The following is a 12,888-nucleotide window of genomic DNA, read 5'->3' on the forward strand; positions in this document are numbered from 1 at the left end:
CTTATAAACATATATTTGTGTGTGCAGTGTTACTTTGATATTTTTTTTATACAGTAAAATACAAAAATTGCGTTATGTGCCTGACACGGTCGTTCATTTGTACGTCACAAGCTTACAGATGAGCCACGCATGCTCTAGCCACCAGGCCAACACTGCTCGCCTATATACAATATACAAGGCGTAATTGCTATGGTTTAGCAGATTTTCTACAGAGACCGTGTTAAAAAGCCTGATTTTATACAACAAAAAAAAAACCACTCATAAATAGTTAAGATTTTTTTACGATATGATTATTTTAACTATTAATAAGTAATTATATATGAAATATAATGCCATAGCAAAAACAAATAGGGACTTCTGCCCTTTGAATTTCTTATACAGATTACTAAAGTATTTGCTTAGTAAGTATTTTGTTCTCATGCTTAAACGGTCCAAGGTCTATAAAAGTATAATTTATAGACACATCGTTTTTTATTGATGTTCTAAAACATATTGGCACTGCATAATACTTACTTTTCTAGGAACCAATTCATCTTTGACCGACCCATGCCCCGTCTGTCCATATTCCCCTGAACCACATGTAAACACTCCACCATCTAACGTTAAAAACGCTGTGAAGTCTTCCCCACATGAAATGTAACAAACCTGTAACATTACAATAATATATTAAACAATTGTGTTACTTTGACCACATTTTCAAAATACTGATACATGATACTTTTTCGGTTTCATAATATAATAGTAACTATGGTAACAAAAACGGCACTATATTCAGTCCATGTTTTATGATAAAACATTATGGCTATTGATATCATTATTTTAGAAAAAAGTATAATGTAAGCAGATTTACTGAGATTTATCCCCCCCCCAATCCTCTTGTCAGCATAGGTAAGCAAAGCTCTCATAGTATTATTATTACGTATTTATTTTTTATAGCAATCCTCGACAATTCATTTCGTTTTGAAGCATAGACAATGTGTGGGTAATATGTATAAAAAAGTAAATAACTTCTGTTGACGTAATCACCAAATAAGATCCCCCCCTCCCATATTGCTTACGTGATACTTGAACGGTCCCTTATCTCTTGAATAAATTCTGCCGCAAGTTCAAAAAGTCAGTAGTGCTGATAATAAATTACCTTAACATTACGTAGTGATTTCAAATGAGTAGGATAACATCTGTTATCCTTATCTTGTAGTCCTAATTGACCGTGACCATTTTTACCGAACCCATAAACAGCTCCAGATCTGAGAAAAATTAGTATTATTTAAATTATTATTATTATTATCTCAGTATTTTAAAAATATCTTCAAATACACATACAATTGTGAAATGCCAACAACCAACAAAATTGTTTATTTCATTAATTTTTTTATTAACACTATTAAAATCATTACAAAACAAAATAATTCTCGCCGTAGAAGCCACGTTCTCACTTTGGAATGCATGTACTGAACGAAAGCTATACGCCAACTTTTGCCACTATAAGAGGGGACTCAACTCAACTCACTCAACAACAAGATTCATTGACAACAGCATGCTATTGCAGCAACGATCTTTTAGAATGGATTGACGCCTGGAAAATGGACCTAGCATATATAGTAACCTTGGATCATAATTCAATAACATTTCAAATCATGTTAGAAAAATCAAAAGGAGTGAAAATCATCAAAAAAACTAGAAAATTCAATACAAAAATGACATGTTGGACTTTATTCATTGAAATTAATAGACTTTTAGTCTAAATTTAATCAACAGGGACACCATAAGCAAGATTACTAACACTAATGACCTAGATAAAGTTGTAGTTTTGTATAGGTACAATCATCAAAAATGCTACATGTAACATAAGACATAATCATACCAATCATTTAAAACTAGAGCAAAACTGGTGTAGCATGGTGGTGCCATGAATAAGTCTTGAAAAAATAAATTATAACAAAAAGTGGCGTATTGGCCCGTGGGCAGCAAGTTGAAAATGACAAAAGAAACTCAAATTGGAAACAGTTTTGCGAAAAGCAGAATAAGGAAATTATGTGGCAAGGTATACATAGACGACAAGGAATCAAGAAGCACCAGAAATAAAGAGAATTTGCTAATACAGTGGATGATAATGCAATATCTGTGACCCACCATTTAGCATGGCCGAATTAAAAATTGCAGCTTAATCTTTCAACCACAAAAAATCACGTGATAAAGATGGCTCTACAGCAGAAATAACTGCAAACCTGGTATTCCTCCTGGCGATTAGAAACAAATGCTTCAAATTAGGATATTTTTATAAAATGTGGAAAGATCTATTATCGCATTGCAAATGCCCGGATGAACTTATACAGACCCGAAATTTTATAGACCTATCATACTACTACCGTTGATGGAAAAGATGCTAATAAGTGGTATCTCGTTCCAAGGATAAACGAGAATCAAAATGCACACAGAACGGACTCTATACTTACGCGATAAATTAAATCAGAGAAATATAAAATAAGATATAGTGAGCATTTGACAGCGTGTGGTGACCAAATTTGTGAAACATGTTATTAGGAAGTGTTAAGCGAGAGCTGCGGGAGCCCGTACTGCTTCTGGCCTGTAAATATTTAAAGAATATTTTCGAAAAAGTGGCGCGAAGCATCATAAAATATTGTACCCTTAAAATATACACTGTATAATATGCACTTTTAACCAAAATAGTTATTTACTGGAAATCCAACCTAAGAGTCCACTCTGTGTGTTAACCACTAAAACATGGTGACAGTGAAATTATTATTACTATAATTAAGTCTCAGATATTAAAGAAGATACGTAATTAAATAAGATTTTAATGAAATATTTAAATTTTTACTAATCTTAGAAGTAAAACCGGCGCGAATTACTAGTTATTAATGGCACTAGTATATGATTTATATATAAAAAAAAATATTATTGTAAAAAAAATTGATATTAACAAATGGCTGAGGCTGAGGCTACAGGCCAATCAGTTTGGTATCCGTAATATATAAATTGTTTTCATCAATAATACTAAGTAGAACATCAACAAAAATTGACAATAACCAACCAGTAGAGCAAGCAGGCTTCGGCCCAGGATATTCTACTATCGAACACATCCACACTATCGAACAAATCATCGAAAAATACAATGAATTTAACAAACCACTCTACATAGCATTTGTAGACTATTCGAAAGCGTTCGACAGTATAACGCATACATCCATATGGAAAGCGCTTAAAAATAATAAAGTAAATGAAAAATATATAAATATATTACAGAACATATACAGCAATAGTGTTGGTAGAATAAAGCTAGAAAACAAAGGCCGAGAAATTCGAATTGAAAGAGGTGTAAGACAGGGTGACCCACTTTCCCCAAAATTATTTATAGCAGTCCTCGAAGATGTATTCAAAGGTATAGAATGGAATAATAACGGCCTCTGGATACGAAACAAACATCTTACTCACCTTAGATTCGCAGACGACATAGCCGTCTTCAGTGACACCGCTACAAAATTAGAAAAAAATGCTCCAAACATTAGACAGGGAAAGTCAAAAAGTCGGGCTTTACATGAATACCACAAAAACAAGAATCTTATCCAACAGTGTGTGCCAGCCAATCAGAGTCGACAGTAAACCTATAGAATATGTTAACAAATATGTATATTTAGGAAAACAAGTATCTTTCGATAAGAACAGCAGTGAAAACGAAGTAGATAGAAGAATAAACGTGACTTGGAAGAAATACTGGACCCACAAGGAAATTCTGAAAGGAAACTACAGTCTACAACACAAGAAGATAATGATGGATTCAAATATTTTACCTTGTCTTACATACGCAAGTCAAACGTGGGTTTTCAGCAAGAAAACAACTAGAAAAATCCTGTCTTGCCAGCATGCAATGGAAAGAAGCATCCTAAAGTTAAGGAGAATAAACAAAATAAAAAATGTTGAAATCCGTAAAAAAACCAAACTTACAGATGCACTTGAACAAGCTCTAAGGCTAAAATGGAAATGGGCAGGTCATATTGCTAGAGCGCGGGATAAAAGATGGACACTAGAAATAACAAAATGGACTGGACCTACTCGAAAGAGGCGTATAGGACGACCAAGGGAAAGATGGACAGATGACATTGTAGAACTAGCGGGGGAAAACTGGATGGATGTTGCGCAAAACAAAGAAAAATGGAAAATTATGGAGGAGGCTTTTACCCTAAAAGGGGCCATACAAAAACCAGATATAAAAAAATAATAATAAAAAAAAATCTAACTTAAATTTTGTTAAAACTTACTAACTTAACTAATACTAATAAAATATTAAGGAATATAAACTAACAATTGTTGTATGTATGGATTAAATAAAGCTTTAAAAAAAAAAAAAAAAAATGGCTGAGGACCTACTGAAAGCAGTTGCTGGCGGGGAGTGGCACAAGATAGGGAGCAATGGAAGTTTCTCAAGACCGCAACACATATTGGTTCACAAAGCAATGATAGTAAATAATAGCAAAAAATAAGAAATTACTGTGTATAGTTTATTCTATAAATCAGATTGCAGACCATTTTCAAGAAAAAGTGTGCTAAATCACCTGATAAATATGTTTTATAACATCATTAAAAACATACATTGCTTTCTCAGAATGTACAAAATATACCTTACAAAAAATATTATGTAAGGTATGTGTACATATTAGGTAGTATTGCTGCTTCATTTATACACAATTTTTACCAATATATACATATATGTATACCTACTTAGATAAGACGAATGTATGGTTACTCCCACAAGTGACCAATGCAATGGGCACACCAACTAATGATGTTATCTGTTGTGGTGTTGTTTCCTTATTTGACATCATGCCTAAACCACACTGACCAAAACTATTTGCACCCCAGGTATATAATTCACCATCTGAAATGTTTATGAATTCAATGTACTACAGTGTATTGCTTCTTGTACAAGATATACAAAGCAATGTTTTTAAATACACATGTACATGTTTTCTAACCGTTACATAAATAACTTAAGAATCCAAACAACTGTATAGAAACCTGCTCAATTAGGTCAATATTATTATGAAATATTACAATGAGACATCCTAAAAAACTACAATTTGATTTAGCATAACTTATGAACAATTTGACAGATTTAATTAAATTTGCCTTAAAAGTTTTCAAAACCCGTAACACTTTTTAACAAACTTTGCGTGGATTATTTATAGCTAATATAGGAAAAATATAATCAAAGGTCTCAATAAATTTTAAACAAGTTGTTTGACACTTAATATTTTGAAAGTGTAGTAAGTTTTAGGGAGTGCACCTATTTCATAGCCTGCCTGTGTCAATTACCACCCAACCAACCAACAACATTTGGCCTGCTTTATGGCAATATAACATAGATTTGTGTGTTATTTCTTTAATTATTATACTATTTATTGCTGTTATTTTCTTTTTTGTGTAGTATAACTGTAAATATTTAGTGAAAATAAATACATAATGTATCAAGGTTTCCATGTAAAAATTGTGAAATTATACCAGAAATAAAGATTCAAAATCCCTATCCCTAATTATTATAGCAAACTTGGCTATACTGTATTTGTATGTAAGGCTATTAAATAAATAAATGCTTAATATATCGCACCTCCGCTCAAATAACGTCACAACTCCAAAAACTACATTTTTCAGGAAAGACATTTAAAGTTTACCCAACTTAATTTGTTTAGTTTTTGGATCATAATTAAAAAGGGAACTATTTTAGAAGAAAACTTTCTTCACCGAGTTATAATGTTTTTTTAAGCTCTATAAATTCATATTATTAGTAATCTGAAAATCCTGAAAAAAACATTGAAATAATCTGGGTTGTGACACTATATGTACAAAAAATACAAAGTTTTATTATAATTTGTTTATTATAATGACACAAGTATTTTTAACTTGTAATGAAATACAATATAATATTCTTTAATATAACGTGTATTACACACATATTAGACTTTGAAATGCCTTTTTATATAAAGACAATTAAATTTTCAAACTTATAACTGAAAAAAAAACAACTTTCTATCAAAATTAAATAATCTATGTACTTCAAAACGATCAACAGTTTAATTAAAACGAGGGTAGTACACCTCTATAGCATTGAAAAAATAAATCAAATTAAGGAACTTATAATTTACAACGTCTTAACTGAAAAATAAACAATTCACACTCTATCACTATAATATATAAACACTCTATGAAAATTAAATAATCTAGGTATTTCAATACTTATTTAAAATCACAATTTGTAACAGTAAGTCTAAAAATGAACTTCTATCAAAATAAAATACTTTAAGTACTTATAACAATCAGCTGTGCAATAACACGAGAGTAGACAGTGTAATAAAAAATAATTAAACTTATAAACTATTATAAAAGTTGGCATAAAAACTAGGAATGTGGTTGTTAAGAAGTAATGTCATTAAGTCATTCTTTTTCCGTTCCTTAATCTCTATTTTAGCAGCATAAACTTGCTTTAGATCAGGAACTATTATTTTTTTATTTCGAGAAAGTAAATTAGTTTCAGACCATTCAATGTCAGTGTACGACGTTTTGTACTTTAAAATATTTGGTGCGGCTTTGGTAATCATCATCATTTTAACTTCAGAAATCTTTAGCTTATTTAAAGTAGTAATACCTAGATCACTAACTAATCTTTTTAAATTAATAAAATCGGTGTGTGATAGTTCATTAACTCTTAGTGGTTCCCCAGTTTTCTTAGCCTCTTTAATTATTTGTACGTACTGACTTGGCACGTAAATTGGACCAGTTTTCAAGGAACGTTTTATTTGCTTTTCGATTACCGAATGTATGGCATCACCTTCGTTTTGCGTATGTCCGGCTATCAAAAATTTATGAGTAATAGAATTTAAATTACTAAACTTCAATATTGCATACATGTACAATCCAACAATAAACTTATTTTTGTTTTGGCCGCAACAGTTATCCGAATAAAAAACTATATCAGCTAGTTGGTCACCCTCGTAATCATGCAATTCTTTTTCTATATATTTAAGCAAACAGCTACCAATCTCATCTGAACCCCGATTACCCTGACCCTCGTGCCAAAAATAACAATCGGTAATACTGTTATTTACAATAGTGTCTCCATTGTAACTATCGTCTTCAGTCTGTTGCCTTTTTTTCTTTTTTCCCGATTCTTCTGCTTTCAATTTGCTTATCGTAAAGTTCATATTATTTAATTTGCTCTTATAATAAAAAACAGAAACATCACCACGAGGTACCTGTAAAACTGCTTGTAAATCGTATACAGATACAATCAGGTTTTTGTTTTCTTTTAGGGCTATTTTATCTCGCTTTTTTTCTTCCCTGGATAAAACCTTGTCCACTAAATGTTCATCATATTTTTTTTTGAGCAACAGTTTACTTTCGGGAACTGCATTTTCATAAGCTACACATAATTCACATCTGTCTTTTTTTGGCACAAAAAATCCTAAATTAAATTCACCGTTAAAAATACGACTGTACATTACGTAGTTTCCAAAGTTGCGTCCATCTTGTTTACATTCATTCACATAATCTCTATGTAAGTCAGATATAGTCTTTCCTCCATCAATGTATTCTCGTGTTGTTTGTGCTCTTAAATAATGACTTTCAATTTTCGGTATACGTTTTATATGATTTCTTATATCATTTTTTATAGTGTCACCTACAGTATAATGTTTACCGTGTTTCCCTCTTTCATCTTCTTTCAAAAATCCTCCAGTAGATTTCTCTGTTACAGTTCTAATTGTTCTATCATTAATATCCAATGTATTTTTAAACATTGTTTTGCAAACCCTTTTTAATGAACCTTCAACCTCAAAGTAAAATGCATAGTTGATTTTTCGATTTTTCTGTGCTTTGGTAGACCGAAACTTTATCTCTATCTGTTGTATGTGTTTGTGAATGAATAGTCTCTGTTTCTCTAAATCTTTCAAAGCCCAATAAGAATCAAAGATTTGAATTCTTATTTCATCGGTAAGAAAATAGCTGCATTTAAGTCTACAACCTTCTCCACAACTTGGTTTCATTTGTTTCTTAGAAATATTTCGTCCGGACTTCGTTTGATAGGGTAATCCAGAGTTTCGTAAAACTTTTGTTATATTCTGCTTCCATTGTGCCTCTCCACGGCGTCTCTTACGTGTATTGAAATTTCCCTGTACTACGGTCTCGTTTGGTATTGGAGAATGAATACTATTTAAGTTAATTTCTTTGGAAGTTGAAGGCAAGCATTCATTGTTGTCTTGATTTGTTTGTTTATTAAGTGACAATAGTACAGAGGTAGATGTTGGAGAATTTCTATTAGACGAAGGAGTATCAGAAGAGGATGAACTAGATGAAGATGAACTAGATGAGGATGAACTAGACGAAGAGGAATTTGTAGATGAAGTACTAGATGATCGCTGACGAGAAACTACTAAATTCTTGCTACGCTTTTTGGAAGACAATTTATAATCACGATCTTTAACAGAATCGTCTGTTTCTTCACCCGTAGATTCGGGTTCTTGCAAATTACAGTCTTCATTCTCTATTCTATTACATTCTACCTGTAAGTTGGGAATGTGTGTAGTAGGTTCATTTATATGATATGTATTCTCTTTATTTGACGTGTCACAATTTTCTTCTACATCTTTTGGTTGCGTATCTTCCGCCACAATAGACAAGTCATCAGTTACTGTGTTATGATGGTCATTGGGTTCCAGACATAATGACAATATTTTTCTGGATCTGGACATAGTTACAAGTGACACCGCCAAACCGAATAACACCTGAGAACAAGATGAACAACACAATTAGTTAAAAACAATTAAATACCTACCTAAACATTTTTTAAGGTTTTAAACTAAAAAAAAAACAACAATGTGGCCTCAGGGAATTAAAAAAAAACATTATGCGTAAACAGTACCTAAAATAATTTTATACTATCACTATACGATAATTTTAAATTAATAAATCTATCACTTTATTAATAATCATAGTCAAAAACACGAGCATAATTGAAGACAAATCAGTTTTCTTGCTGACACATAGTTTTATTTTCAGTCGTTTTATTTATGAATAAAGTCAAAATTCAACATAATTCAGATTTATTATCTAATAAAACATATTGTGCCATCATCCCGATCACATATACTGTCATACATTAGTACAGGTCAGTATTAGTGATAAACAGACATGTTTAATAATATAATTTCAATCACGTATACCGTCGTAACTCTGCATAGGTCAGTATTAGTGATTAACAAATGTGTAAATTGAATTGTTTCAATCCCGTATACCGTCGTTACTCTGCATAGGTCAGTATTAGTGATAAACAAACATGTTTAATAATATAATTTCAATCACGTATACCGCCATAACTCTGCATAGGTCATTATTAGTGATTAACAAATGTGTAAATTGAATTGTTTCAATCACGTATACTGGCATAACTCGACAAGCATCAGTTTAGTTGCAAAAAAGAAAATAAAATGTTACTTACCTCGTTTACAAAGACTGTCTTGATTCGACACAATTCACTTTTACTGAACAACGCCCGTATGACCACCTCGCGCAAGTCGTAACATGACACTGTTTATGTTCGCCGCGGCACAACTTTCGGTAAACAATAGAACGTCACAAGTGCCATCTAGGGACAAATAATTGAACTACGTCTATGACGATTTATGAGCATGAAGTATGTGTTATTCTGATACGAATGGTACAATTAAAGTCATTTGACATTTTATCGAGTTATGACGTTATTTGAGCGGATGTGCGATATGTAATCTATAATGTAGGATAAAATACTCACTATTTGTCAATGCTATAGAATGGTAAGAACCACAAGCTATCTGTATTAAATTTTTTGTAGCTAGTAATTTAATAATTTTAGGTTTATCTTGAGCATGTGCCCCTAGATTACTACCTAATTGGCCCATACTGTCAGAACCCCAACTAAAAGGTTGACCCCATTCATCAATTGCCATTGAATGCTGCAGTCCACATGCTATTGCTGATAAATTGCAACCTTTAAATGTTTCTACAAGAGCTGGAATAGAAAGCAATGATTAAATTTTATTTTCAACATTATTAAAAATAAAAATAAAAAACAATAACATGAGAGGATATGGTAAATCATCCAAAACACAACAACCTGGATATTTTCCATCATCATCCTTTGTATGCCGCCCCAACTGGCCAACATCATTGTTGCCACATGAATACAGATGGCCAATGTTGGTCAAGTATAATGAATGGAACTCTCCAGCTGCTACTGATTGTACATGACCACTCTCCTTCCATTTCGAAATTGTTGGCTTTATGATCTGTAGTATTCAAATAAGCAGTAAAGGTAAGGTTTTCTGAGTGACTATAAAAATCTAGAAAGATCTTTAGATAAACAACAAAAATATATTATGCAAAATTATTAAAATACGCAATATTGAAAATATTATGTGAAATACACAATGACGCTTACCAAATCAAGATTTTCAGACCCATCAATACATAATTCGTGATGTGTTGCGTTCCCCCAACAAAACATTTTTAGTAAAATAACAGTATATGAATTTGAAAACTAAAAATTATTCCAACTATATTATAACCTTAAGAAATACCCTGTTTAAACTGTTTTTTTCGTCCTAAATATATTGGTGAAACACATCAAGACAATCGTTTTATCTAAGACATTTTTGTGATTTTGTAAGTAATAAAAATATATGTAGTAACAGTAACTTGTGGTAACTGGTAACTCGTACCAGAAATAATCCAGAATTGAGAATTTATTCAGTAACAGTTTATCGAGAACAATCTTGTTTGATGTTTCTTGACATTTCATATTTGATAATAAACTTGGTAGCCCAGATGACAGTTATAAGATATAAATATATATTTTGCACAGATTTATTTCCCGAAAAAAGTTATCGCAAATGAAATATTTAAACGTTTCTCATTTTATTAGGAATAAATAGATTTTTTATTTTTGCCCTCTATTCATGTTGTATTTCTTTGTATTTTCTAAAATTATATTTTTTCTTAAATCTGCCATCTATTACTAAAAAGTTAAACCTATAGCAAGACAATGAACTTTGCGAGAGGCGCTGAGGGGTGTGGAAAGGGACAGGGCCGAGGGGGGTGTCGAACTAAGACGTTGCACGGCCATATTTGTTATTGTACTCCATAGAAAATAGGAATTTATTTGAATCGTTTGATTTTTGAATAGAAAGTGATTCAGTTCCCTAATTTTGTGATGCATTTTAGTTCAATCAATTCTTACCACAGAGAGTATAATCAATGTCATAAAAACCTATGCGTATAAAAAGTATGCATATTTAGTGTTAGTGATTACCTCTACTGAATTCGCTGCAGTGATCCAGCGAAATTATTCTAACAAATTTCAATTATTTTCGATAAAGTGGCGGGGACATCAAATAATAATGGGAAAGCGGGACGATCAGCTGTCCCAGTGGATGTGGGATCGCCCTTACTTGATTGGGAGGAGGGAGATCACTTCAGTTTTGAAGATTCCGAACGTTTCGAAGAAGATTCTATGTGTAGCTGGAGTTCGGAACCCGAAAGCCTGTGTAATAATTGGCGAGGCTGGAGAAGACCAAATTTTCCCAATTCATTCGGACCTCGGCCAACGAAAAAACCAACTCAAGGTACTTTGTGACAGCTGATCCTTTGTTTCCGTTTTGGCTTATATTCGTGACATAATTTATGTTTGATTGTGGTATTCCCTATATTTATTTGTTAAAGATGCATTCGTAAAACTGGAATCATTACCTATATATTATTGGGTGAACCTTTTATGTCAGTTATGTGTGTTTTGTATGCATCTATTGACATAAAGAACAGGTGGTCTAAAGTCATTTACCTTTGACTGGACTGAGCAGTTAATAATACCTCAGCTTTGAAAACTTGCTCTTTTTGTTTCGACATGAGATTTCTTTGTTCTTTCAGTTAACTTTAAAAATGGTTTCATCTAATTATGTCAGAAACTTTCTTAACTTTCACTGATTCTCTGTTTATCTTAGAATTCAATAAAGCTTGATATAATAAAGTGAAAGTTGGTGGTCAGTAATTTTTTGTATCCACTTAATTGTTAATTTTACATGTTTATAATTTATTAAGATTTCTAAAATGTTGATTGTTATTTATATGATTTGAGTAAATTTTTAATGTTTTTTTTTTTTGTATTTTAGTTTATTTTTAAAGATTAACACATCCAGCAGCATCTGCTATCTACAGATTTCAGATTTAAAAAAGTTCTGTTTAAAATAAATTTAGCTTAGGTGTATCTCTAAAGAAATAATTTTATTAGAAGAACTCTAGTAACCCTAGACTTTTATTTTGATTTTAAAAATTATCTTTTATACATATTTCTCAACAGACAAACCAGTATCATCACTAAGTGAGTTGGCTGCTAAGTGTGTCGCCAGTCACATTCCATTTGAGTTAGTTGAACATGTGTATCCACCAGTACCAGAGCAATTACAACTACAAATTGCGTTTTGGAGCTTCCCAGAGAGTGAAGATGATATACGTCTTTATTCATGTCTTGCAAATGGATCAGCTGAAGAATTTCAGAGAGGAGAACACCTGTTTAGAGACAAAGCGGTTAAAGATGTTTTACAAATTGGTATGGTTTAAATTTTTTTGTGTTTTTAAGATATTCCAACAACTACTACAAGTATATATTTTTTCATTATATATATATACAATCAAACCTGGGTAAGTGAGAAAACTCTATAAGTGAGAGTAATAGCCGGGACCCGTCATTTTAAGCTCCCAAAACCTCTATTAGCGAGAATCAGAAACCTCTGTAAAAGAGAGTCGTTTTTCCCTCATGGACCTCCGTAAGTGAGACTGCTACTTATC

The 12,888-nt window shown here is 31.9% G+C and overlaps 3 protein-coding genes across 10 annotated transcripts in view; 1 reads left to right on the forward strand and 2 right to left on the reverse strand.

Annotated features, from left to right (window-relative positions):
* The window catches only part of LOC125053061 (probable E3 ubiquitin-protein ligase HERC4), a 29,538-nt gene extending 18,755 nt beyond the window's left edge, over window positions 1-10,783 (reverse strand). For 4 of the 6 annotated variants that reach the window (XM_047654256.1, XM_047654258.1, XM_047654257.1 and 1 more), the window contains exons 1-6: window positions 10,487-10,783; window positions 10,160-10,334; window positions 9,821-10,057; window positions 4,741-4,897; window positions 1,139-1,247; window positions 514-645 (exon numbers count right to left, since the gene is read on the reverse strand). In XM_047654256.1, the coding sequence (XP_047510212.1) occupies window positions 514-645; window positions 1,139-1,247; window positions 4,741-4,897; window positions 9,821-10,057; window positions 10,160-10,334; window positions 10,487-10,552 (876 nt within the window). In that variant the 5' untranslated portion in view covers window positions 10,553-10,783. The remainder of the gene's footprint in view (window positions 1-513; window positions 646-1,138; window positions 1,248-4,740; window positions 4,898-9,820; window positions 10,058-10,159; window positions 10,335-10,486) is intronic. The other 2 variants (XM_047654255.1, XM_047654259.1) reach the window with 2 other exon arrangements.
* Window positions 6,187-9,794, reverse strand: LOC125053063. The gene is made up of 2 exons (XM_047654260.1): window positions 9,509-9,794; window positions 6,187-8,795 (listed from the first exon to the last, which is right to left on the reverse strand). Exon 2 carries the CDS (start codon window positions 8,760-8,762, stop codon window positions 6,384-6,386), a length of 2,379 nt encoding a protein of 792 aa, XP_047510216.1. The 5' UTR covers window positions 8,763-8,795; window positions 9,509-9,794; the 3' UTR covers window positions 6,187-6,383.
* A 356-nt stretch (window positions 10,784-11,139) lies between the features above and the next one.
* LOC125052836 (zinc finger SWIM domain-containing protein 8 homolog) overlaps window positions 11,140-12,888 on the forward strand; it is a 32,558-nt gene continuing 30,809 nt past the window's right edge. For all 3 annotated transcript variants that reach the window (XM_047653853.1, XM_047653855.1, XM_047653854.1), the window contains exons 1-3: window positions 11,140-11,329; window positions 11,424-11,669; window positions 12,401-12,649. In XM_047653853.1, the coding sequence (XP_047509809.1) occupies window positions 11,317-11,329; window positions 11,424-11,669; window positions 12,401-12,649 (508 nt within the window). In that variant the 5' untranslated portion in view covers window positions 11,140-11,316. The remainder of the gene's footprint in view (window positions 11,330-11,423; window positions 11,670-12,400; window positions 12,650-12,888) is intronic.

This window comes from Pieris napi, chromosome 10, assembly GCF_905475465.1.
Source record: "Pieris napi chromosome 10, ilPieNapi1.2, whole genome shotgun sequence".
NCBI lineage: Eukaryota > Metazoa > Arthropoda > Insecta > Lepidoptera > Pieridae > Pieris > Pieris napi.